We start from the raw sequence: 27,818 nt of genomic DNA on the forward strand, positions 1-27,818 counted from the left end.
AAGCTCCTGGTTACACATTTGCATGTGACTATATAGTGAACAGTTATTGAAAGAAAAATATAATTGCACTACATATGTAACCCTGATGAGGATGGATTCCCTTTTGATTCTGGTTCTTCTCAAGGTTTCTTCAACATATCTTCTCAGAGAGTTTTTCCTTGCCACTATTGCCTCTGGCCTGCTCATTATGGATTAATATAAATTTAAATGTTAAACTTTAGAATTTTTTTTGTTTTTTATATTCCTGTTTTGCTGCTTTGCAACAATGTCCATTGTTAAAAGTGTTATATAAATAAAATTGAATTGAATTTGCTTTTTAGTCCTTGTATGCCCACTTGTATGTATATGTATGTGATATTTTATCAGTTACAGATGCCATCTTCTACATTAAGTGGCTGACCAAATTAATTCTACCATTAGTAAATAAGCTTTAGTCTACTGTACCTAGTGTCCATATGCCTGCTGCAAGAGTTGGTGTCTTCTGTGTTGAAATCGAAAGACAAAAAGTCAAAACTGCCCAGAACTTCCTCTTCCTCAACATCTAGTGCCTTACTAGAGGTAGTCTGAAGAATGTAGATGTCCCTCTAAAATAAAGGAAGAGTAAATGGGAAAAAATGGGTGATCAATCATTAAACATCTTAGGGTTGGTAGTAACTGTAACACGTTTAAGACCAGGTTCACCTTTAAGATCTGGTTAAGCTGCTGTATTTGTAAATTCAGATGCTTTAACTCCTTCACAAAACTCATCTCCTGCAAGATAGTAGCAACCTGTGCTTGCACCAGTCCAACCTTCATGGCCACTGCTCTTCTTTGGGAATTCCCTACACTCATCCCTAAGACCTTTGGCCTTTTCTTAACCTCTTCTTCAGCTTTCTCTATGAGATCATTTGTAGCCACTTTTGACTTCACTGGTTCCACTTCTTGGTTGGTGGTCACCACACCATTTTTTTGAAGAATGTCAGGAGTGCTGTAACATGGAACAATAGTTATAGAGTCCCGATTGCTGTCACCTGGATCAGGAGAGCTGGGCTTGGGCTCTGAAGGCAATTCACAACTTTTATCTCCCTGAAGATTGAAAATAGAAAATTAGAAGGTCATGTACTGTTTAGAAGCCTATGTTTTTTCCAATAAAGTTTTGCATGTATTCTACCTTTCCAAGGGGTGTCTGTAAAAGGTCAATATCCACTGACTGACAATCCATGGAAAGTTCAGGGAAGATTGGGGGATGACTGGCCCTGTCATAGACCAAAGGAGAGACTGTCTGGGTAGATTCAGACAGAAAATTAAGCAGAGACACACCCCTGGATTCACATGAGTCAATGGAGAAAGATCCATCTGCGTCTTGAAACTGGTGCATCATAGGCTGAATAGATGCATGACATTATTTTCAAGTTTACATTTCAATAAAAGTATATGTCTGCAAAAGTGGGAGTGTTAGGAGGTGGAGCTGCTCACCGGTCTTTTCCTGCTGTTGGTAGACTGTCGACTGGAAGATGACATAAGATTCTTCACCATGCCACTGTCAAAAGGACTACATATAAAGAGTGAGTAACACCATAGAAGCCATCTTAAATTCAGTGCCACTGTTCTAACCACTATAAGTCTAAACACACTAGATGTAAACCAAGCTCAGAACAAAATTACAACAGCTTGAAGTCTTAGACAAGTGATGTTTAAGATTAAAAAAATAAGGCCAAATATCAACTGCTATCACCTGGGATCCTAACTGTATTAAGGATATGAGATTAATAGTTTTTAACACACATGGCAATTCCATGGTATTTCTCTGTATTTCAGTTAATAGCATGTGATGCTGGAAGTGAGGTTTCAATTAGAACCTATGAATATTCCCTGCAAAAGATAATGAGTTAAGAAAATATATTCCAAAAGAAAGTACTACTTACTTCCATACCACCTCCAGTTGGAGTTTGATGGTTCCCAGTTCCGTAATGTCAACCATCATCATTTGTGGATGTGCACTGTAGAAGTCTGCACATTTACATGTCACCATTCCAACTAAGATGGAGCTCAGGCTCTTCACCTCAGTTACCTGAATGGTACATGATGTCATATGATGGTTATGTTACTTTGCAAAGTATGCCAACAAATCACTTAGCATTTATATCCTGCAGTCACAAACCAGGTAAATATAAGGCTACCCTTAGAGTTCCCTTTCCCTTGTCACCTGATCTCCAGGATTATTCTGAGCCATACATGGATAAAGCATCTTTGTTAGGAAGATATAAATGGGTTGCTCTTCATCCAAACTCTTGTCATTAGCGAGGGAAGCCTGTAGTGTGCCACCAGAGAGCCAGCTAGATAATCCAGCTGTCAGAAGAGCTGAGTTTATGCACGATTGGTCTGGCCCCCAGAGAGGCACTGCCTCTAGTTATATTTCATAGTGCTGGAAGAGAGAGAAGCAGCTTCATGTTCACCCAAAAACTCAGGTACTGTGTTTTTGATAGTACTGGTACTGTCCAAGACCATACCCAAAGCAGACAGAGAAGGTCGTTGAACTGAAGCAGTCACCTTCTGGCTGGTACTTTTGCATAGGTTCAGTGCCATCAACCAGACACATTTGTTGAAGCCAGTCAACAAGCTAACACATACTTTTACTTTTCTACTTAATTTTTATTTACTATTTGATTTGACAAAAAAATGTCTAACATTTGGGGGAAAAAGATAATAAAAAGAATATTGTGACACAAAGGTTAATTGATAGTGACACAAAGGTTAATTGTCAATTGACAATTGATAGTTGCAAATTATTAAAACCCTTAGGCCCTTTGCACATCTGTACCCTGAGATGTTTGCCCATTTTTCTTCACAGGATTGGATAGAGACTGTTGAAGACCAATTTATATGTATATGGCACATGGTGAAGTCTTTGGACTAGCGAATTCTGGCCATTGAAACCTATGAGTCTGTCTCAGGTCTCTTGCAAACTGGAACAGGTTTTCTATTAGGATTTCCTTGTATTTGTATCCATCCATTTTGCCCTCAACCATAACCAGTTTCCCAGTCCCTGCAGAAGAAAGGCATCATCACAACATAATGGTACCCACTCCATGCTTTACTGTGTTGTTCAGAACACTGTAACTCTACTGTAAATCTTAATTAGGTCATTTCTAACTGTATTTTACTGTATTTCCCTGTAAAAGTTTTATTTTTGATATTTTAGTTTAGTCTGTAATATAGTATCATACTGTATTATATATCAAATTCCATTCTGGATTTTTTTTTTCATAGGCATTTCAAGTTCTAGAAATTTCTTTGTCTAGAAGTTCTAAAAATGTCTTTGTTTTTGTTTTCTTAGTGTTAGTTTGCCTGTGACGCATAAATAGATGATGCTGCGTGATGGAGAAATAACTTTCATCTGAATAATCTTATATTTGTGTCTGTGATGATGAATGGACTTTGGAGCATGATAAGGCAAATTAATTGTTTGTTTGAGTATTCATATAGTAACCTAATATTTTCTGAGCTTTTCATATGCTTTAGTTTGTTCCACATATATTTTGACCTGAATTTTCTGCTCTTTGTTTTAAAAATGTTTTAAAACTCACACAAAAATATGTTGTTTTCCATTTCCTATTGCCAGTACTGTTATGCAAAATAACAAAAACTTATATTTTTAATAATTCAGTAATTCAACCTTATGTACAGTATGAAAAGCAGTAATTATACATTCCCCTTTAAAAATACAATCTATTGCTGTTTTTACTGTAAAATGACATTACAGTAGGATATTATATTTAGTAATAACAGCATTTACTGTAAATGTTGATTATGATATGCATCATCCATCCATTATACCCATTCTGAAAAGAAAATGGATAATTCTTTAATTATCCAGAGTGGATTATATATTCTTTCATCCATTGAAATTCCCCTAAAATGCCTTTGGAGGAGAAAACTTTGGCCTTTGGAGTCAAAATACAAATTACATTTATTCCATAAAGTGTCCAGGCTATGGCTGTCCTGAGCACAGCTACTCCCACCTGAAATGTCTCTCCAGCTTTAAATAACATTTAAAAAACTATTAATAAAATAATTACATAAACATATCCCATTATCTGTAAAATCTAAAACACATTACAAATAACTTTATGGTGCTGATAATCCCAACCAATTTGTAAAAGGATTATATCGAAATGCACTGAAGTGTCACTTTTAAAATGCACCATCCAGCTGAGTTTTTTGCACAGGCCACAGTTCCTGACTGCACAGCTGATAATATCATTATATCCTCCCCTGCTCTCCTTGAACCTGAAACTGCAGAAGTGAATGTTTTCCTGTCTGTTTTTAGGCTTTCGGTTCTGGACATTTAATTTATGCTTATGGAGATTTGTTTAAATGGAAACTTGCATGCAATGGAAAAAAATCAATATCACTATAATACAAATAAACTAAATAAATTGTCTAACCTAAATAACCTTGTCTGTGGTCATGTAATACCTGATGCAGCCATCATGAATGAACATATAAGGCACTATTCTGTCATCACGGCCTTCAGAGGTGGTTCTGTTTGAACAGGTGTGTGTGGGTACGCATCACTCACCTTGATCTCAAAGCTCTCATGGATATGAGGGAGGAAAACCATTTGCTCTTCATCCCACAGCTGTTGGTCATCAGTCTGAATCCGCCCTCTGATTCTCCATCGCTGTCGTCCCAGTCGTATTAACACCTACATAGTGAGAGAGGTTTGGTTTGTATATGTGTATATCAACTATTGTTTAGCTGTTTAAAGGATTAAAGGACAGCTAGGAGCATGAATCTGAACTTGAACGGAGTGAAAGCAGCAAGTCTGACAGGCCCTTTTCAACTGATTTGTTTTTATTTTTTTTAGGTGGTTAAGTTTTTGTAAGTGTGTGTGAATAAACACTTATACTCCTTTCCACACTGGGTTCTGCAGTATGGCTGAAGGTGGCCATAGTTTGGAGAAACCCAACACAAATGTAAAAAAAAAATAAAATTCAGTTACAGATTAGCAGAACAATACAGCACATGGAATTTCAGCTTAATCATACTTTCCGTTATTGAGAAACGGCCTGTTTACATCCATAATTTGAATTTAGTGTAAATCTATGCAACTAATCTTGAGTAAATTAGGCTCCACCCCATGCAAATTGATTGGCATACGTTGACCATATTGCTTAAAAATGGCAGCCTGTTTTTGATAATTATAAATGATTATAAACGTTTTTTGTCCCAAATGTGTGTGGGTGGACCTAAAAGTTTCCAAAGTCTATTTTGTATGGATTTAGCAGAATTTAACTATTTGCACAGACATGAATAGTACTCTCCAGTGGGCCATCTGTGTGAGATTGCATCAGATAGCATGGGGTCCCTCCATGAGATTGCAATTGAAGTTTTGTGAGGATTGCGTTGTGACACTGTCAATTACCTGCTTAAATCTGATTGGTCAATGCCAGCCATGTTTAATGATTAGCCCATCACCAAAAATTCACTTACAGAGTAGCACACAGATATAGCACACAAAATGTCAGGTTCTTTTCATGTGCCTGAGTAGTGAGTATCTTTCCTCCTAATTTTGGTGTTTCTTATGGTCTTTGCTCTCTGTTTTAGCAAAGAATATTATATAGAAGAAGAAGAAGAAGAAGAAGAAGAAAATCCTAGAACCCCTAAATTAAAATAGTGTTTATCCTTTTTTGAATAAAAAACATATATATGTAAAATTATACAATGTCCCTGTATGTCTAAACCCAGTGGGGATACTACACAAGTTGTGTATAGAAAAGATCAGCATTGCCTGGGAGAGGACTGTGCAAACCTATTATTTACCTCATACTGATCCCCTGGGCAGAGACGAGCAAAGCCAATCAAACCTGCCAGGAAAAAGAGAATGATTACACAAAGTGGAAGAATAAAGACTTATATATTTAACCATAAACTGGTTATACCTTTCATTTTGATTTGCAGCTCTCCCAGTAGAATCTCTAACTCCCCTTCCAATGAGCACATATCCTATGAACATCAACAGATTAATAAAGTTTACCATGGTGCTGTGCCATCAACTAATAAAGTAACTGCATAACTAATAAGATCTTGTTAACTATGAATTAACCACAGGCTGTCAGCTAAGCCTGCCTTACTGAAAATTTAAACTGTTGTTATTTGATCTATTAGCGTAAAGGAAGTGTAGAGTATATTAACAGTTGCAACAGTGATATGTAATATATAGAGTTAGATATCATACTTATGTGATATCTCATTTCTATTCCAGGCCTGACAAGCCTACTTTAGTTGGGAAGACAATTTATATAGAGGTGCCAGCCAACAGTATTAAAATACTGGAATGGAATAATTAAATACTAGCTTTGACAATTAAGCTAGACTGCAGCTAGCTTCAACTGAAATTCAACTAGAAAATAGAAGGACTAAAAGTTATTTGATAGAGCTATTGTAGATATTGCAGAAATATTGTGTATGGATGTGTTCACACATGTACCTCTAAGCTGAGCCTGTGGTTGCGGTTCAGCTCCAGTAGACTCTCTCGTGATTCCCGTGAGGAGGGAGAGAGTGAAAATGCTCGCTTCATATTAACAGCTCCTTGACATAATCTCCACTGGATACAATATGTCTCATACAACCCTTCCACCTGTATTAATGTGTAAGACAACACTAGCTTTATAAAGATGAAGGCCTGAGGTTACATCCATGAGAATAGATGATAATTATGCTGCTGGTATGACAGGCTAAGAGGTCATCACTTTTGTTTTCTTTTTTCATTAGTGTAGTGTGCTTTTCTTACTTTTATCTCTTTGCAATTTATATTGTGTTATCTACAGTAGCTTGAATTGGGGGAGAAATCCAATCGGTGCATTTACAAGACCATTTTTCTGTAGTATGATTTAACATGTTTTGTGTTGATTGCTGCTAAATTTCCTAAAATAATAAAATTTGTAATTGTATTTAAATCACATCTTGCTTAGATGCTTTTTACCTTTAGTGTGGATGCAAAGATATATATTTTTCAAATATATTACACCTGAAAGCCACGTCACCTTTTAAAACAGGATTCTCTCATATAATGTGTGTCTAGAAAAACATCACTTGATGAATTTCACCTTAATCCAAATGCATTTCAGTATGAATCTCACCAGACATCTCATAAGTAATTTACCATTGGCTGAAAATAAAAGTTTAAGTTCTGGCCTTACCTTACTAATTTGAAACTCCAGTCGGCGTATGTATCTTTCCAAGGCTCTTATTTCCTGATGTTGTGGAAAAAAGACATTTATCCGGTACATTTGACAACTTCAAATTGAGACAATAAATAAATCTTTACATAAATTAATAAATAAATAAATAGTGTGCAAGTGTGCATGGAACCAAAGAAAAACTCACCTTCTCTAAGTCATAGAAAAAAGCCTAAAAGATATAATAGAAAATGCTTAAAATCACACACACGCATATATATATATATATATATATATATATATATATATATATACTGTATATATACTGTATATATACTGTATATATTTTTATTTATTTATTTATTTATTTATTTATTTATTTATTTATTTTTTGCATCATTTTGCTAATGCTTCCTAGAATTACATTAATCTGCACAATCATTGCTTGTAGAAAGCTATTACCAAAGAATATGGAACTGCAAAAGAGTCAGTCTTACCAGTCTTGAATTCCTGGTAGTGTCTTTCTGCTGGGATAAGAGGTATTCCAGCTCTGTTTTGTGGTTTTCAAGATACTCCCTATGAACAAAACGCTGATATCATTTCCTACAGCTTTTAATTTGAGCTATTAAACATCTAAATACAACCCATAATAATTATTTTTATGGATTTCCTTTGTGTTACATTAAGTTGTTAATTACTATTTTAGACAGAATGCCAACACACTGGCTGGGTATAACAATGAAATAATTCAATCATACTTGAGCCCCTTCTGTAAAGCCTGAAACACTCTGTCCACCTGCTCAGGCTGCTGTGCCCAAATGCTGCCAAGCACCTGAGTAGAAGTGGAAATTCTTGTAGATTTTCCTGGCAGGCCTTTGGTGCGAAGAGAAGTACGAGCATAAGATAGCCTATGGAGTGGTTGGGATAAGACGGGATGGAATGGGGAGACGACAAAAGAAAAAATAATTTAATATGTAGCCATGTGCACTAAAATGTATCTCACTTTTCTCTGAAATCTGCAACAAATTCTCTGTACTCTAGTAGCTCTCTCTGTACTCATTAAGTACATATCTCAATGAGCCAGTTCTCCAATTCTTCTCAGGAAAGGCATTTCTGGATGTGTCAAGTTTAATATCTTATCGTACAGTGTTTCATAGTGGCAGATTTTTTTTTCTTTAAATATGAGTATAGGGCTTAAAAGCAAGTCTGGTAAAATATATTAAAATAGTTATTTTCTGATGTCAATTAATCCATGGTGGGCAAAGTGCACTTGAGTCAAAGTACAGATACTCTAGTTAAAATGTTAATCCAGTAAAAGTCCTACTTTTTTTTCCTAGAGTTTCTACTTTAGTTAAAGTACAAAGTATTTGTAACCAAATGTACTTAAGTAAAAAAAAAAAAAAAGTATTACATTTATCCTAGTTCTAATGTTGTCATTTTTGTAATTAACTATTCATTTTATGTGAGAACAATCTGTCACTTTACTCACACATGCCTGTTAATACCAGGTCTGAGAAATGATCATGATGCAGTTAACATTATTCTTAACAGTCAAGTTGTACAAGGGGACATGGGAAATGAAAACATATACATCACAGCAGAAGAAAATAATAAGTACTACAGCGGGACAGTCTGACTTGGTAACTCATACAGAAAGGGGGTTCAAATCCAGCACAGTTAATATTTCAGTATTTAGTAAGTAATGCTTTGGTGTGTGAGGGGCAATTACAGTATTTGTGCAGTAATCTTATTCTTTACATAAAAACCTATGAAAAAGAAATTTTACTTGGTGACTGAAATATCAGCAATAAAAGTTGAGCTATTGGGTTATTGTGGTGTTGTATATTGTAATGTCAATATAGACTGCTGCTCAAGAGTTACTGATTACATTAGCTTACTCAGCTAACTAAAGCGTAACTAGCCATACACAACATAATTAATATAATGACAGATTTATTCAAATACACAATGAAATCCTTCATTACTGCAAGCTAACATTAGATTTCAAATGAAAGAAAATCGAAAATCATAATGATTACCACAGGACATGCTCACCTCTACATATTTTCTCAAATATAATGGAGAATTCTTTTTACACAAAATCGTATGTTACTGAGGCAGAGCAGGCATCTGAACATAAAATACTCTTTCTTCTGTTCTACAAAGTGAAACAAATCCTGCAGGTAAAGCCATGTGATTGTGGGTGGTGGGATGGAGTAACTGTTTTCATTTATGGCAGGCTCCAGTATATCAGGCTGTGACTCTGCAGTTTTACTGCTACTGTACCATTTGTGCTCGCTGCATTTAGTAAAACCAAAAAGCTACATAGGTCAAAAATAATATGTATGCTGTACCTTGGTTTGCTTGCTGTAATTCGACAACTGTGCTGTAATCATCATGTGTAATCATAAAAATCATTCAAATTCCTAGTAACAAATCATCATCTTGTTTTAAGTGGAACCTGAATACCAACATTATAAAGAAACAAATACTTGACTACCTCAGAAAAGTAAAGAGCTAAAGATCTGCATTTTTCACTCAGGTAGCATCCAAAGCATCCTGACATCATCCTGGGATGGTAATACTATCACAACAAGAGGAAACTTGATCATATTGTGCACATAGCATAGAACATAATTGGACCTGATCTCCCAATAGTACAATCACTGTAAATCAAATACATACATCTGTAAAAGTGCTTTAATATTTATCCCTCCCACCTAGCACATCCATGCCGTCTGACAAAAGATACAGACATGACTAATTTAATCAATAAAACAGGCAGTTATTTTTTATTTTTGGTTGCCATTAGAGACATCAGTTTATAATTACTCTTCAGAGGCTGCTATAAACACCTGCTCCTTTTCATTTGAACTGCTCTAATGGTTGCATTGCAATTGCAATATTGATGAATTCTAAATACCTTTCTAACCTAAATAACTATGTAACCTTTTAACACTGTGCATGACATTGAAATTCCCTCACCCCACTCCAAACACTCACACAAGTATATACCCATACCAGTGCAGAAAACACCAACAGTTGGCTAGGAACCATTTAGAGGATATAAACACTCAAAACATACCTATGTCTGCTGGTCAGTGTGTTAACTCCAGTGAAGGAGCAACTCCTCTGCACCATGCCACCTTTTCCTGGAGAATCAAATTGCAACTTCACCGACATCCCCTGAGCCCCTGCAAAGCAGACAAATATTATAAAATGTATAAACACACATTTTTTTCATCATTTATCATTCATCAGTAATTTTCATCATTCAACTTTGTTTACATGCAAATATCCATTTAGCCTATGGTTTGTTTCCAGTTGTTGAAACTTAATGAAATACTACCCTGTAAAAAATGTATTCAATTATGTTAAATAACTGTCTCTATGTGATGCAAGTCATCTATGTATAAAATGTACAGTGAATGTGCAGTACTTTACTGGAACAAACAAAGTTTGAAAGTTTGAAAATATCATATTGCCATATTGTAATGCTCATTATTTGTGTGATTTGCCTGAATATAAACATCTGTTCTGGATTAGTTTTTGTGTATATGTTTTAGCATCACAACTGGATTAAATTAAGAAGTGGTTCAAGAATCCCCTCTAGGTGCATTTGTCCTAGAAATGGGATAGTTAAAAAAGTTTCAAGGGACCTGCCAACTGAAATATTACCACAAGGACAGTGTCCAGTATGAGACAGTGTTAAAAATAATTTTCAATCTTGGTTTTTGCTGACTGTGTTCAGAGCGTTTCTCAGTGAAAAAGCTCCGCTCCTGACTGGCTCTCTTTTTAGGTAATAATGAGAGTCAGGCTTTTGCAGGCATTTCTCTTGCCCTCTCCACCAGTTCAGAGGGTCCTGTTCCGGATTGGGAAGGGCTAGGCCAAGATTTAGCAGTTCATCAACTCAGAGGCTGTTGGATCTCATGGCAGCAGCAGCCATCATTATTCTATAACTGTTATTATACAATCGGCATGTTTCCACATAGTGTTAACTTTCTCAGGGCACCAGGTTACATACCCAAGGTGATTTGTGTGTTGAACTTCAATACAGATGGGCCAAATTGTCAAGTTCCCAGCATTGCAGACTTTTGGTATAATGAAATGTGGTAACCTTTGTTGTAATGATAATCAACATGTAAAGCTCCCTGGAAGAATACTACATCAAAGAAACAACATGGCTAAATGGATTGGAAGCCATAATGATTGCAGAATAAAAAGTCAAATAGAACTTTAAATAGTTTTGTAAATGTACATTTTTATTGTTTTGATTATATAGGTTTTAGCATACACAACAATGCACTTCAGTGTGGTTTAGCTCTTCCTTTGAATCTATTCCATCTGGTAAGGTAAGATTCTTACTTTTGTGTACTATTTGTTTAACTTGGTTGGTTCTTGAGTTGTTATAGGAACTGTGTTATATTGTATAGCTTGTTGATCCTTTAGTGTTGGTCTATGCTTCTTAGTTGTCTCAGGTGATTAATCAAGAGTAGTTTCAGTCTCCTTTAAGGTGTGAATTGTGGGCAGGGCTTACTAATTTATATTGAAGGCTTGCAGGTTTGCAGGTAGCTCTGACAAGACCCGAAAATATCTTAAATAGTAAGTGTCTACTCACATACTTTTCTTGTTCTGTTACATTCTTAACTCATACTTAACCTCACTTTGACCAAGCCACAGACATGTGCCTCAAACCCATCTCTGTTGTTACCGCTTACAGACATAGGCACTCTCACCCACGAAGCAGAGGTCATGTTTCCAGCAATCTCATCTACCCTCCCCTGTTGTCTCAGTCTCAAACAGCGGTGGTAGGTGGGCTCTGGAACTGCCAGTCTGCTGTAAGGAAGGCTGATTTCATCTCAGCTTTAGCCTCCCACTATTCCTTTGATTTTCTGGCATTAACCGAGACTTGGATATCCCCACAGAACACTGCTACACCGACTGCTCTATCCTCTGCTTGAAGCTTCTGCACAAGATCCCCGAAAGCTCCACAACATCTTCTCTGCACTACTCAACCCTCCGACTACACCGGCTCCATCCTCCCTGACTGCTGAAGGTTTCGCCACGTTTTACACAGAGAAGATTGAAAAGATCTGCCAGACCTTCATGCCTGCCCCAACTTCATCTACATTACACAGTCAGGACTCAGATACTCCTTCATTGAAGCATCTCTCAACCATAGCAGCAGAAGAGGTTTTGCAAATCATCCAGTCCTGCAATCATACCACCTACCCACTGGATCCAATCCCTTCCACTATACTCCAGACCATCTCACCTGACCTCCTGCCCTTCATCACCACAGTCATCAATGGATCCATAACATCTGGTCAGGTACCAACTACCTCTAAGAAAGCAAGGGCTATCCCTATACTGAAGAAACTTGCTCTGGATCCCTCTGACATCAGTAAATACAGACCGGTATCACTTCTCTCCTTTCTTTCAAAAATTCTCAAACGAATTGTTCATAATCAGCTGTCTGACGTGCAGAATAACCTCCATGATTCCTACCAGTTTGACTGCAAAGCAGCACATTCCACAGACACTGCCCTTTTGGCAGTCACTGAGAAACTACATGCTGCTAGATCAGCCAAGCTGTCATCGGTCCTCATCCTCCTCGACCTTTCTGGAGCATTTGAAACAGTTAACCACAAGACTCTCTTGTCTACCCTCAGGAGTCTTGGAATTTGTGGAACAGCATGGGAATGGTTTGCTTCCTACCTGCATGGTAGCTCATATCAGGTAACATGGAAGGAATTAACATCTGCTCCATGCAGACTCTCTACTGGTGTCCCACAAGGCTCAGTACTTGGTCCTCTCCTGTTATCCCTCTACACCCATTCTCTTGGCAAAGTTATATCCTCACATGGCTTTTCATACCACTGCTATGCTGATGACGCCCAACTTATCTTCTCCTTCCCTCCCTCATATACCACGGCTTCTGCTCGGATTTCAGCGTGTCTGGCGGACATTTCATCTTGGATGACAGCTCATCAGCTGAAACTCAATCCCAGCAAAACTGAACTGCTGGTCATCCAAGGCAATTCATCCCCAGCCCAGGATCTTGCATTATCTCTGAATAACTCAATAATCTCCCCTTCAGCCACTGCTCGCAACCTCTCTGTTCTGGCACCGAGGTGGTGGAATGAACTTCCCCTAGATATCCGTACAGCCACTTAAACTAGCTCTTATTTTTCCATGTTTTTATGTATTGTTATATGTTTAAAAAATAAAAATTTTAAAAATTAAAAAAAAAAAAAACCACACACAAACACACCAACTCAGTTTTAGGCTGATGGTATCCTAAGTCTGTAACTTATTGAACCAGTGTTAATATATTCACTGATAGAGACTTAAAGCACTTTTGTACATTGCTCTGGATAAGAGCGTCTGCCAAATGCCAGAAATGTAAATGTAAATGTAAACTTCATTTATTATTCATACAGAAGACATTGTCATGCTATTATTAAAAAATGAATGTTTGTATGAATAAATGTATGAATTCCAACAAAATATCTTTCACTCATGCTTTTGTGAATGTTATATGGTGATGAAAAACTATGGTTCAGGATGAATCACTGGAGAAGTGATAGTGAAGTCCCACAGTGACTGAAACAGCCCCATTGTGCTGATGCCCAAAGCTGCTGTTTTTTATGTGGTCTGGTTTTATGTGGATCTCCGCAAGGTGAATGGGGATTTTAAATTTAATGCCAATCCAGTGGCTTGTATTGATGAGTTTCCTGCTAGGAATGGCTTGTTTTTATTTCACCCTTGACTTAAACAAGATTAGATTCCCTTGCTGCCAAATTACAGGAGAAAATGGCTTTCTCAACATGCTGTAGAACTATTCATCACACTTCAATTTGGGCTTCTCGGGGCACCGGCCAAGCTAGTCCACCTGGAACCTGTTACATACATCAGCTAGATCTAAGTGTCACACAAAAAATTGACCTAAATTCAACACATTTGAAATTTTTATAATAAAATCATTTGGGCCATATTCTACATGTCTGTAGCCACTAAAAAAAAAAAGCCACTGTTTGTGGCTTTTATCTCAAACATGTTTGTTTCATGGTTGTTGCAAATCATCAATTATTAAAGTCTTTAATATTCATTTTGATAACCTGGATGAACAGCAATTGTGTCCCTTTTGCCCACACTATACATTGTCTTTAATCATTTCATTACTCAGGAGAATAGCTTATATTCTGTTTCTCTCTCTCTCTCTCTCTCTCTCTCTCTCTGTCTCTTTCTCTGTCTTTGGAGTTACATAGGCTACTGCTGAGATACCAGTGATTCTCACCCCCCAAAAAAACAATGGACATTGTCAGAAGGTTTTACATGAATCTGGGTTTATATTTGTCTATAATATGCCAGCATCAGCTGATGATGACATGGAAAATCTCCCTGAGAAGTAACAAAAAAGAAACCTTGAGAGCAACCACTTTCTTTGGCCACAATATACTCTGTAACTCTGTATACTCTGTAGTTGTAGTTTCATGTTTTGACCTGATATTTGTGTTTTATAGGGGGTATCTTTCTCTTTTCCTTCTCCTACCCTATATCCACCTTCTGTTAAGCACCTTGACTTGGGTAGCTCTTCTTCTGGCAGCATGTTTGATGTGGAAATCTCCACACTTCCTGTACTTCTTTGCTTTATTTTTCTTATTTAAATGCTTAAAGCACAGCAGAAAATGACCCAGAAGAGAAGTGATTTCATTGAGAATGAATGTGTATCATGTTTGTGGGTATCTCAGCAGTGTGGACCACCACTGAAGTGTTAAATAAACACACCCTCACTTCTCTTTCCTTCCTCTTTTCTTCTCTTTTTATTTATTTATCAAATACCATGTAAAAACTGAACTCATTTTACTTCGTCCATACTTCAGTTATGTAAATGAACAGCATGTGAAGACAGAATCATATATACCAACTTCTGAGTCATATTTAAAACAAATTCCAGGACCATGGCAATTTTATCAACCACATTTTGCTTATACCCCTGAACTACAGTGTAAAGTAAAGAAAGAAGAAAAGTGTAATAGTAGGTAATCTGACTAGACAAAGCTTCTATATCATGTACTGTCTGCCTGTCTGTCCATCCACCTATTTTCTGAGCTACTTATTCTACCCAGGGTCACAGGGGATCGTATTCCAGGGGACACAGGGCACAAGGCAGGGGGCAGCCTGGACTAAATGTCAGCATGTACTGTATGTCATATCAGCAATGCAGACAGATAACATAGATGGAATGTAAACTGAAATTGAATAAAAAAGGAACATTTAAAGATTTAGCACCACTGGAACTACACTAAGAGTGAGGAGTGGGGGCTGGGGCTTTAGCTATGCATACATTTCATAGAGAAATTAGAGACAGTACTGGCATTTCCCAAATACGAGCTGAATAATGACCTTACCATCTTACCTGTATTCATATTGCTCACACTGCAATGCATCAAATTTCCAAAGCAGCAGAAAATTGAATGCACACACATAATGATAAAATATATATACTCTACTGTATGCTCTGTCACTGTCAAGTTCATCTTCTTTCAGATCTTTTGTCATTTCCAAGTCATATGTAACACTCAGCACCATGAGCAGGCTACAGTGTTTTTTAAAGGAAAGCTGTTTACCATATATGGTGATTTGATGGTGTTTGATGCACAAGCACATCAATTTAGAGTGTGTGGGATTTATGAATGGTTATTGTGTACAGCTGTGCAAACACTCATGTAATAAATAACAAATTTTGTGTGCAGACAGACAGCTCTTGCAGAATAATTTAGTACTTCAGATTTAGTACACACACTGGACTTAATAATCAGCAGTATGATCAAACTCCATGGTAAATGGCTTAATCACACAGTACACAGACTGGGAATAGCAACTGTCTTCTTCAGTCACTGTGTAGTTTCTGTGTACTTCAATGTAATTCTTTCAATGCTACATATTGTTTCCATCAGTTATCTATTCTTACTATTATGCTACTAATATAGATAGTAATATTACCATCTTTGCTAAGTATTTTTATATGATCTACATATTTATTAGAATAAATATTTACTATATTTTGTAACATCATTGGTCAAAGCATCTTGGAAAAAAACTGTTTTTACCCAAATACATATAAATATATAGAAAACAGCATTATCTTTGACATCACAAGCTCAACAGGATGAACACTGTATGGTGAGAAACCTTAAGAGAAACCACAATTGACTGGGGATTGAGGTGAGTGCTGCGATTAGGAAAGATAGATAGGCTTGGCAGCAGGGGCATGGCAGAGCTTCAGCTGCAGACGAAGAGGAGGTACTTGAACTAGGAGGAGGGGGTTGAACTAGCAGGTAGTGCATGATGATTCTCACCTGACTTAGCTGTCTTGGGATCTAGTTGGAACCCCTGACAGGTATCCAATGTTCACAGAACCACAGTTACGTTCATAAATAGTATTATATTTCTTTACTGTCAAATATAAATGTATATATAAATATAAAACAAAAATTAAATAAATATAAAAATGGAATAGTATTATATATGGACTATCAATTGAAATAAACATCTAACTGGAGTATATTATATATATTCTATTAGATGTATGTTCTGGCACCAAGGTGAATGAACTTCCCCTAGACATCTGAACAGCTGTGTCACTGGCTTTCTGCAAACAATGAGTGAGTGAAGAGTTTTTCTTGTTTGTTTTATGTGTTAAAAAATTGTGCTATAATTCCTCCCAGTATAGTTTTAACCCGATGGTATCCTAAGTAATGAGTATATAAACTATTTTACCACACTGAAATTAGCAAATTAATAAAATAATACCACTGTTTTTGTTCATTTGATGTACTATCCTGTAAAGAAAATGTGCCTAAAATTTGAAGGATAAGCTGGTCAAGTACTCATATGCTACACTTATGGTTCACTTTAAGTGTTCTTCATGATTTTATCCATCACAAATTGTCTGAGCATACATGTTCTGTTTCTATACAGCAGTATTCTGAATATTTTGCTTTTTTTTCTAAGATGGGTAGAAGAGTACACAGGAGGTTGAAGTGAGCAGAGCAGACTTTATCCATAGGGGCAGTGAATAAGTGCAAACTGAATAAATGTAGAAAATCTCTTATAGAACCTGCTCTTTGGAGGCTGTGGAATATATAAAGCCTGATTTAGAGCATGGCCAAGAGTGCCATTAGCTGTCATCTGTCAAGTGTTCAGCAGTTTCTTTCAGTGAAGTACAGTGCAAGTACAAGTCCGAACATTATACTCTATTAATGTACATTATACACTCCTTTATTATACAATTATACACTCTTAATACATTTATAATAATGAATATTTCTCCACCTAGCAGAATGTTTTGTGCTAACTGTTGAAGAGACAGTTGTCTCTATTGATTCGTAGGCAAATGCTTAGTCAACTAAATGACGTCAAGGTCATCAGGCTAGCATGGCTGGCAGGATTGCAAAATATTTAACAGTTAATATGTATGGCACTCTGTGCTTAAACTACTAACAATCCGTACAATTACAATAGGGGATTTAGCACTATGTAAAACTTGCCAATACGTACCATTTTGTGTTACGTGAGGAATGACATAAAAATTTAATGGTGACACAACAAAAGCCAACAATACTGTAATATGTTTTCTCATTGTATAAATTTAATATAGGCTACTTTATCTGTACAGCTGCATTATTTGTTTTGTTTGTATGTTTGTTTATATTAATATTTATTTTATTATTTTTATATATTTTTAGGTAATTAAACATTAAGACAGTTACTCTAACAATTTTATACAGAGTTCTTGCAAAGGAAAGGAAGCATGGAGAAATCTTTTCACAGGTGGAAGTGTTGTAAAACTGATTACCTCAAGTGGCCTTGTAGAGAAACTTAGGATGTGAGTTTTAACAGTATTTTAATAGTACTTTTGACACCTATAAGTTTTAAATATACTGTCCAGTAATGTAGTCTAGAGTACCAGTAGTGGGACCATTTCGTGTTAGCGTGTGCAGTGGGCTGGGGGGGTTGGGTTGTAACGATTTCTACTTGTTTTTTTCATGTATCCATGTGGTACAGAAAAGCTAGCAATTACCATTTGGTGAAAAAGAGGGACATGTAAGGCTGTGTTCCATTATTCAGTTATGAATTAGTATTGCTTTACTTGGCAATGTGAATACAAATGACCTAATACTATTTTTGCATTACTCATGTCAAGAGCATTTTTTGATGGTCCATCACACAATGGATTTATAGAAATGAACCTACAGAAAATCAAATGAAAGCATCAACAGCCAGCAGATCTAAAATTTGAAACCCCATCATTGTACCCAGGAACTTTCTTTGCCAAGTCCAGATAAAACCGTGCCAAGTAAGTGGTTGACCCTAATAAAGAGGATAAGCGACCATCATCAGAGAAGTCATCAACAATAAAGACTGCAAGAGACCAGACCTTCAGTTAAATTTCAACCTTTAAATGCTATGCTGCAAAGAACTTTACACAAAGCTTGTATTCAATAATTTGTAATATTTATATCTCAGTGTTTCTGTTCCATAGACCCAAGGTGGACACTGAGTTACAGATGGGGAAAAAGATTTGTTTATCAGGAAATGGGAGGAGACCATTATTCCAAAACTCAAGATATTAGCAGTGTTGGAGAAAGAAAATGGACATCAGACACTTTTTGGAGAAAACTGACAATCAGCATGATCTTTTGTTTGTTTCCTGTACCTTTAATTTGTCAAGATGTGCTACACAATGTTAAATATCCTCATACATCTTCTTCCACCTATGGAATCTGGGAGAAGCATTATCCACAGTAATTGCTATGTGAACTGTGCTGTTTCTTACCATAATGTGATAGCTTTTAATTAACAAAGTTGTTTCTCATGCAGCAACATTTTCAAAAATGTTGAAAAAGCCTTTCGTAGAGTCAGGACGCACTAAAGGATTAGATATACATATGTGTTTCTGGATACTGCTGGAAACTGTTAATTTCCCTTTGGGATGAATAAAGTATCTATCTATCTATCTATCTATCTATCTATCTATCTATCTATCTATCTATCTATCTATCTATCTATCTATCTATCTATCTATCTATCTATCTATCTATCTATCTATCTATCTATCTATCTATCTATCTATCTATCTATCTATCTATCTATAGTCAAATTGACGAAAGCAAAATAATTCAGTTTGCAGATAACATCCAAATGTCTGAAACATCAAAGCAGGTTAATTAATTGCTCTGATTAACCCACAAGTAATTGCTGCCCACATGTATGCTATGGCTACTGTAACTTATACAGTACAAATGTTTAAAGAGCGCAACCAATGTAAGTTGGTAAAGTGCTTGGAAGGTTGTGAGTATGAATCCCAGGACATCCAAGCTGCTACTGATACGGTCTTCTTAGCAACAACATACAGGATATGATGCATTCTGCCTTTTTAATCAGATAAATGGGGAGAACCTATACTTTAATACACATAATCAAACAAAGTGGGAGAGAATGCACATGTATGTTCCTGGGAGTTTTCCCCACAAAACCAAAGATTTTAGAAGGGTAAAGCTGCCTGGTGACTTGGATGGATTATAGATCTTAGTATGTCCTCCTAGATATAACATTTTGTTTTAAATAAATTATTTGAAACTAAAAATGTGTCTTTCTTTGACCTTCTATTTAATGAGAAATTATTCTGTTAACGGAACACCTTAGGTCAGTGCATGAACTATATGAGCATGATGGTTATATCTTTAAAATTATGTTGCATGTTCACAATAAGTATATTTTTGTTTGTAGCATGAGAACTATGTGAGAACTTGTTATATGCTGGAAACTGTTTCAAATTTCAGAGTTCTGTATGAACAGAGCTTAACAGAGATTTGTGTTTCATAATATTTTTATGTTTTTATGAAGATTAATGTGTTTTTGTAAGGTTTGAATTTGTAAGTGCATGTTTAACAAGATTAGAATGTTTTAATGTATATGTAACAGTTTTTATAGTCAGCATACTATAATATAAAATAGCTGAATGGACATGTAGCATTATAATTAATTCCATGTTAAATGAGAACACAAACAATCAGTGAGCTTCTATGGTTCTTGGTGTGATTTCATAATAATAGAATACAAATTGTATACTGATATACTTTATAATAAAACTTTAAACAAGTACTTAGAAACACACTACCAAAAAGATCACACATGGGTTTACACACTTATGCGTATACTGTGTTTTAAGATTAAGATTTAAGGAAATAAGATGTGCTGTTTTGTGTTGTTATTTGTTTTAAGTGTATGAATTCCAACTATCAGTAAAATATTTGCAAGACTTGGAAATAGACTTGGACATCAATAAATCTGCACCAGTGTCATTTAAACAGTTTTGTTTGTGCTCCCTTTCCCAAAATATTGTACTTTTTGCATCTTTCTTTCATGTGTAGGTACCAAGTAAAAGAAAAATCAATAATTAGAGCTAACATAAAATATTTAAGCCTTCAGTGAATACTTCTGCATTCTGACTCTCTGACATGAAGGATTTTTTTTTTTTACCTAAACATTTGTGCAAAGCAGATGAGCATTGGAGAATGGGACATTTTAAACTCAATGTACCAATATTACAACATACTGATACAAGAAGCAGGAAAGGCAAGGCATTTATGTTTTTTGCTATTTAGAAACTAGATGCTATTTAGGAACTATTTCAACTTTAACTATTTACACTTTCTAAACACTGAACAAGACTGTGACACTAAAAATAAAAACAGAATTATGAATATTACTGGCATTACTAGTGATAGAACATTTGTCTTACCAGACTCAAAGTCTCGTATTCCAGACCAAGGTTACCTCTGAAAGGACTCAGAAAACTTGCCCATTTTCATCTCTGCAGCAGCATATGTCTCTGTGTGCATGAGCAGATGTCTGTTTGCTCCTGATAGCATGACTCTGGCTCAGCTGTGAGGCTTCGAGAAGCAGAAACGACACCCGATTCCAAGAACTGGCTTTTACAGGACAAAGAGAAAAGAGGCAGGGCATCAAATGTTTCTCACAACCCAGACCCTCGCTCTCTGCATTCCTATCTCCTGTTGTGCCTTCCTTTATCTGCTTTATTCTCTTCTCTCTCTCTTTTTAATTTCATACAAATATACACTACCCCATAGTCATTTTTATACTTTGTCATGAAACATAAAAGTATAAAATCTCTCTAGGCCAATCTGTCTTAACTATATTTCAATCCAAATACACAAAAGAGACTCTTGGCCAAAGTTTGAAGTGTATTGAAACAAAACTTCCTCATGCTATTATTTTATCTCTGGCTTGATTGCTTTTAGGTGGATGGTTTGAAGTTTATATACCAATTCACCACTGTCCTGTTCTGCACATATGCATGGAATGTAGAAACTTGTGTGTGTGTGTGTGTGTGTCTTTGAATGCTGGGGGGTGTAACATGTGTGGTGGACTGATATAACACAGATGGTTGCTTTTTATGGCATTAAATTCTGCACATTTTCAGCACATTATTACAACTGATTCAATTTACATTTTACGTAGATATCTATAAATGAAGAATTTCTCATTTTCAGAAGGTTCTACTCTATAAATATCTGTGTCCATATCCATTAAATACATTTGACATAATGCAGAATAAGAAATAGACTGAACCGGCTGACACTGACAGCAGAATATGGCCCTCTTCTGGTGCTAATGTGTCTCAACTATCAGATTCATCAAATGCAACTTTTTATACCACCAGCATCTGATTACATAATGTTTGAAACTATTAAACTGTGGTAGTGGCATCTGTCAAAAAAATAGGCAGGTTGTGGCAAGGACATTAGCTTGGAGGGAGAGAGAGACGAAGGGGAAAAGAAGGGGAAGAGGGGAAAGATAGATAGATAGATAGATAGATAGATAGATAGATAGATAGATAGATAGATAGATAGATAGATAGATAGATAGATAGATAGATAGATAGATAGAGCCCCTGAGCAAGACCCTTAACCCTCAATTGCTTAGTTGCATAAAAAAATGTGCTAAATTGTAAGTCACTCTGGATAAGGGCATCTGCCAAATGCTAGAAATGTAAATGTTTATAAACATTCTTCAGGCCCTTCACTGCACGTCCATCTCTGTTAGAAAAGGGATACATGTCAGAATCCAGAATATGCCCAACACAGTCATATAGTTTTACTTTAAGCAAAGAAACACACACAGAATTGTTATTGTTTAACTCTAAACAATGAACTAACACAAAGGCAAATCTTAAGAGATAAAATGTTAACAAAGTATGTCAAAAACATTTGTACAGACATGCTTTTGAAAGAAGGCAAAGTGCTGTTTCCAGCTGTTACTATTAAATCGGACTACAAAACACAAAGTCTCTTTAATAAAACAATTACTGTAGCATTGTTAAACTGTCACTTTTATATCCATTTGGATGGCTTTATTCTGCAATTCTGCCATATGTTGCAAATAACAGTTTTATGGTTTACGTTTACATGATATACATCATTTTTAATACTGTTGCTTTATATATTACATCAGTAATCTGCCATTAATTACTCTATAAGTGAGGGCTATTTGTACACTATTAATATTAATGATTACAATGTTAATAAGTTTGATATTGGGCCCAGGGTTCTGTGCTACATTTCTGAACCTGAGGAATTTCTTAGATTAGGTTTTTCACGCTAGAGGTGCCTTTGGGTTCATTAGCCATGAGCATTTTCTCAGTGCAAATGTTGAGCTGGATGAATCGGTTCAAAGGTAGTGAATTGTCCCTGCATGCTGCCTCTCTTTGTATAGCATCACTTTACAGAGGCATTGTCTGAAAGCTGTTTCAATGCTGGATTGTTCTATCCACTTCCTGTGGCCAAAGTTAGAGCATAGTCAGCAGTAGATTTTGAACAATGAGCCAAAGCTACAACAATATTAATTGCCACCTCTCCTGTTGCAGGAGATGTCTGAGAGCTGTGTGTTAATAACCCCATTTTGTCTAAAGAGAGTATTGTATAATCTCAGTGACCCAGGTGGCTTCAAAATATTTTATGTGCTGCATACATGTACAATGTCTACTTATTCGAACAATCAACCATGTTTGAAAAATTAAAAATTACATCCGTATCCTCATTCATCAGGACCCTCAAACCTAGCCTGCACTGACCTGGGAAAATAAATTGACCATAAATTCACCAGACAATCTTTTTGTCGATTAGTCATGCTAGTTTTAATACATCTATCATTGATTTTACTATCAAATAATATCAACAAAAGAAAGAAAGAAAGAAAGAAAGAAAGAAAGAAAGAAAGAAAGAAAGAAAGAAAGAAAGAAAGAAAGAAAGAAAGGAAATCACTGGCGCCACCTACTGGTGTAATGATGTAACTTTCAGAAATGGTCACTGAACAAATCAATAAACGAATCTGAACGGATCTTTTTAGTGAACTGAATCAAAAGATTCTAGTCAATGGAATTAATCGAATTTATCACTGCTACTAGCCTGATGTAGCCAGTGCACACTTAAAATCTCCAGATTGTATTGCGGACATGATCTCATGATCGATTGGCCCATCTATAACCGTGACTGACAACTGGTCAAGCAGGTAGAGTGATGCAGAAAGACAGAAAGATAGACAGAGAGAGAGAGAGACTTTTATGAATTGCCTTAAAAATATAGGCTATTCTTTAAAAAATATGAATGTTATGAATATTTTAAGGTGCAAAATTATGTTTTCTATAAATTATATTATTATCTATAAGTATAGATAAATAATAATTGCCATTTTGTGGCCTAGGCCATTTGTAGTAGATATAACAAATGGATAAAATTAGACATAAATATATGAGCAGTCGAGTAATTCGTACATTTGGAGAAATATTGTTTAAACAAATTCTAAAAATGAGAAAGGCATAAAAATTGTCTAATTGGAGTAGGATGGGTGTTTAAAAAGGCTCTCAAAGCAGATGACAGGTAGAAGAATAATGCTGCTTCATGCTGATCTCCAGATCTCCAGGTTTGCCATGCAAGTTTTCACAGCATGCTCTTATGGTAACAATAAGGAAGGTTAAATGGCTTTGAGCAAGGCCAGATTAAGATGGTTTGGACATGTTCAGAGGAGGGAGAGTGAGTATATTGGTAGGAGAATGTTGGACATGGAGTTGGCAGGCAGGAGGCAAAGAGGAATGCCAAAGAGGAGGTATATGAATGTAATAAATGAGGATATGAAGCTAGTGGGTGCAAGTGTTGAGGACGCATAAGGTAGGGATAGGTGGAGAAAGATTGTTTGCTGTGGCAACCTTAAAAAGAGTTAAAAGTATTTATGGGTCAATGAACCATATTAAATTATTGAACTATATTAAATAACAAAAGCAAAAGTGTCTGAATACTATATTTATTTCACCCCTCTCAGGTCAAGGGAGCTCATAATGTATGGTGTACTCAGCTGATCGCACCACCCTCGAGAAAGCCTGTCTATCCTGCTATTCCCAAACTGGTGTGTAATGCTTCCCAACAGGAGGCTCTTGATGGTGCAGTTGAAAAAGTTCATTAGCACATTAGACAGCAGTTTAAGTGTCTAAGGTGGTAAAGACACTGATCTTCATCAGTGTGTTAATGTGACAAGACCATGACCATCCACACAGTGGACAACTAAAACTAATACCACATTTTGCTTGTAATACAGCACTCAGTTTGAGTAAAAGCTTACCAACTATGCTTATGATTATTTGAAAATGTTATTCCACTCTTCCTTGCAAAACTGCTCTAGATCTATTGGATTGCGAGGGGATCTCCTGTGCACCTTCATTAGGTTTTAAATGGGATTTAGATCTAGAACTGTATTGACTAGTCCAGTATTTGTACTTTAGGTCATTGGCAGGTTGAAGGTGGAAGGTTTATTTTTTTTTTAAATAGACTGATATTCAGAGTTATCCATGATTCCCTCTATCTTCAAGAGATCCCCAGTCCAGTCCTAAAAAGACATAAGTCCAGAGCATGTTGCTGCTGGTCACTCAATTCCGGGGCAAATGCATAAAAAGGATGCAGATGTTAGTCCTCGTCTCACCATTATCCACTAATTCTGGGGACAGGTCAAGAGGCTTTCAGGCATTAGTGAGAGAAATAGCTGTAGATGCAGTAGTGAGGTACAGTATGGGAAAAGCACTGGCTGGGGAGATGGTGCCAGGGCCGTCTCTGCCACTCCAACCATGGTGGGAATATTCTTTGGAGATGTCACCTTGGAGCAGTCATGTGACGAGACCCTGAGGCACACTTTCAACCAAGTAAGAGTAATTAATGGTTATATCAAGTGATGCAGGACACTCAAACTAAGGAAGAGACAACCCAATTGTTGTACTTCAATGTACCTCAAATGTACCATCTCAAACATCTGAAACATGGAAAGAGGCAGTACCTGTGGTTCCCAAAAGGAAATAGCTAGAACTGAATGTAAGTTTAAAAAGTGTGGCCCAATCCACCCAGTCCTCAAAATTTGCCAAGTTGCAAGGTAAAATTTTTTATGTGTTTTCACCTCTACCCATTTGCACTGACCTCATAGAGCACCACTTTGAGATTCCTCCAGATGTGGTTGGGTGCAGCTGCTCATACCGGTTAACTGAACACAAAATAATGTGTTTCAGGATTTGTTTTTTCAGGGCTGTCCTTGAGACAGCTGGGAATCCTCTTGGGCAACGATTAGGTGCGTCCCGAAATTTATACGACAGCAGCAATTTCAGCCTGCCCAAAACCCAAGACAAAAGTAGGGGAGAGGCAGGGGGCTCTTTGCCCCAGGTAGAGAGGGAGGAGTGCCACATACTGTGTATTACTCAGACACTCTCAGATCGATCAAGATCAATTGCAGCATGATCCTCTTATACTACCTAATGATGCACCATTTTACTCTCTGTTCCATTCACACCCCACTAGCCCCAGCACATAAAGATTATCATTACTGTATTGTTACGAAACTTCATAAATATGTTCATCTCTTATGTGTTTATGGCAAGCACTAGGCACTTTTACCCCACAGATTGCCACTTGAGACTGTATGACTTCTACTTATTATTATTCTGATTCTGCTAAAATTAATTGTTGTGACCAAATCCTAAATCATAAAGATGTGATAGTTAGCAATAAGTATTCTTAAACAAAGGAAATGCTTTTTCCTTTTAAAAACTTTATTTGAGGATTTTGATGATGACAACCTTATTAAATAAAGAACATGGTTCCCATCAGTCATCAACTTTTAGCAGATATTTGACAAAGTTAACATTAACATTGAAACTTGAATGGTTAAAAGGTTCAGGTTGTGTCCCCCAACTTTCTATTGCAATCTCACACAAACTGGCCATTGAACAGTGAAAATTTGTTTTTAGATTCAATGTATTGCTGAATCTAGTAAAGTATCGAGTTTGTGATTACATTACATAATATGCAAAATTTACTTTTGATAACTCATCCTAGGATCTTCACAAACTTGGTAACCTACTAAGAAAACTCTGAAAAAGATGATGACATTTCTAAACAATATTACGATGGTCACATGCCAATAAATTCCTATGCGTCTGAACCTAATTTACTTAAACAGCTTCAACACATATCTGTATGGCTGGATTTGCATAAAACAAAGCCGCTACGGTAATGTGCTAAGTTTAAGACATATCGTTTTTGATACTGTCTGATTTGCTTAAACTCTAAAAACCACTTTTTGGTAAGTTTGGACCATTTATTTTTACATGTACACTTTACATGTACACATGTACACACTAAAAAAAGTTGACATTTTAAACAATAATGCCACAATACCCCATTCAACTCTTAAGACGGTGGAGATTAATTTACACAAACAGTTTTAACACATGATTGCTTGTATGGTTTCACACAAATACGAAACTAGTAAGCCATGTAACTCACTCAGATTGGCCACTGGGCATGCTGGGCATGATTTTTCTGAGACAATAGAGTAATTTTGTTTACCTTGTAAAAGTTTGGCTGTATACATCAGACCATTTAGCCATACCTGCTCAAATTTATAAAAATGTGCATAATACTCTAAATATATTTAACTAGTTATAGGATTTTTTTGGCCTATGAGTCTAATATTCAAGAAAAATCAAAAACATTTTGAGAAACAGCATGGCCTCCAATCAGTCCATGTGGGTTGAGGCTTGATCTACTAAAACAACTGTATCTGAGGACAGGTTGTATGTATCCACACAAAACTTGCAAGACACCTTCAAGCTATTGCTCTGAGGCGGTGTTGGGAAGTTTGGGGCATCAATGTTGACAGAAAGCAAAGTTTTGTGAGCAAAGCACACAACTTTTACTCTGAAACCTGGTGTGACTGAGGTGAAAATGAGAGTGCTGCATTAATTGCTAATCTGTAACTATATATTACTTTTTATTATACTTGTACGTATTTTCATTTGATTTATTATATTAGATATACATATGTGTGTATTTTTTTTTTAACAGAATTAACAAAAATCTTGCATTTTGAGCTGCAGTTTGAAGCCATACAAGCAACTGTGGACCCCAATGTTTTTTCTTTCACCCCAAACGTTGAGTAGAGGCTATGAAAAATATCCATCTGAACAATTCCCCCCTGGAAGCTAGGAAAACACAGAGAGTGTAGAAAAACTGCGCCTCTGACATGTTT

General features: G+C 36.3%; 1 protein-coding gene across 3 annotated transcripts in view; it reads right to left on the minus strand.

Moving 5' to 3' along the window:
* Positions 1 to 21,169, minus strand: part of ripor3 (RIPOR family member 3) — a 34,266-nt gene extending 13,097 nt beyond the window's left edge. The window contains exons 1-15 of one of the 3 annotated variants that reach the window (XR_009206055.1): positions 20,977 to 21,169; positions 10,249 to 10,357; positions 7,922 to 8,071; positions 7,661 to 7,739; positions 7,372 to 7,395; positions 7,185 to 7,238; positions 6,473 to 6,622; positions 5,925 to 5,988; positions 5,806 to 5,849; positions 4,562 to 4,687; positions 1,905 to 2,050; positions 1,456 to 1,531; positions 1,151 to 1,363; positions 682 to 1,065; positions 445 to 584 (exon numbers count right to left, since the gene is read on the minus strand). Coding sequence is in view for 2 of the 3 variants with exons in the window: in XM_058402976.1 (XP_058258959.1) it covers positions 445 to 584; positions 682 to 1,065; positions 1,151 to 1,363; positions 1,456 to 1,531; positions 1,905 to 2,050; positions 4,562 to 4,687; positions 5,806 to 5,849; positions 5,925 to 5,988; positions 6,473 to 6,622; positions 7,185 to 7,238; positions 7,372 to 7,395; positions 7,661 to 7,739; positions 7,922 to 8,071; positions 10,249 to 10,346 (1,748 nt within the window). In the remaining variant the exon portion in view is untranslated. The remainder of the gene's footprint in view (positions 1 to 444; positions 585 to 681; positions 1,066 to 1,150; positions 1,364 to 1,455; positions 1,532 to 1,904; positions 2,051 to 4,561; positions 4,688 to 5,805; positions 5,850 to 5,924; positions 5,989 to 6,472; positions 6,623 to 7,184; positions 7,239 to 7,371; positions 7,396 to 7,660; positions 7,740 to 7,921; positions 8,072 to 10,248; positions 10,358 to 20,976) is intronic. The other 2 variants (XM_058402975.1, XM_058402976.1) reach the window with 2 other exon arrangements.
* Positions 21,170 to 27,818: the final 6,649 nt, after the last annotated feature.

This window comes from Hemibagrus wyckioides, linkage group LG11 (genome assembly GCF_019097595.1).
Source record: "Hemibagrus wyckioides isolate EC202008001 linkage group LG11, SWU_Hwy_1.0, whole genome shotgun sequence".
In the NCBI taxonomy this organism is placed as follows: domain Eukaryota; kingdom Metazoa; phylum Chordata; class Actinopteri; order Siluriformes; family Bagridae; genus Hemibagrus; species Hemibagrus wyckioides.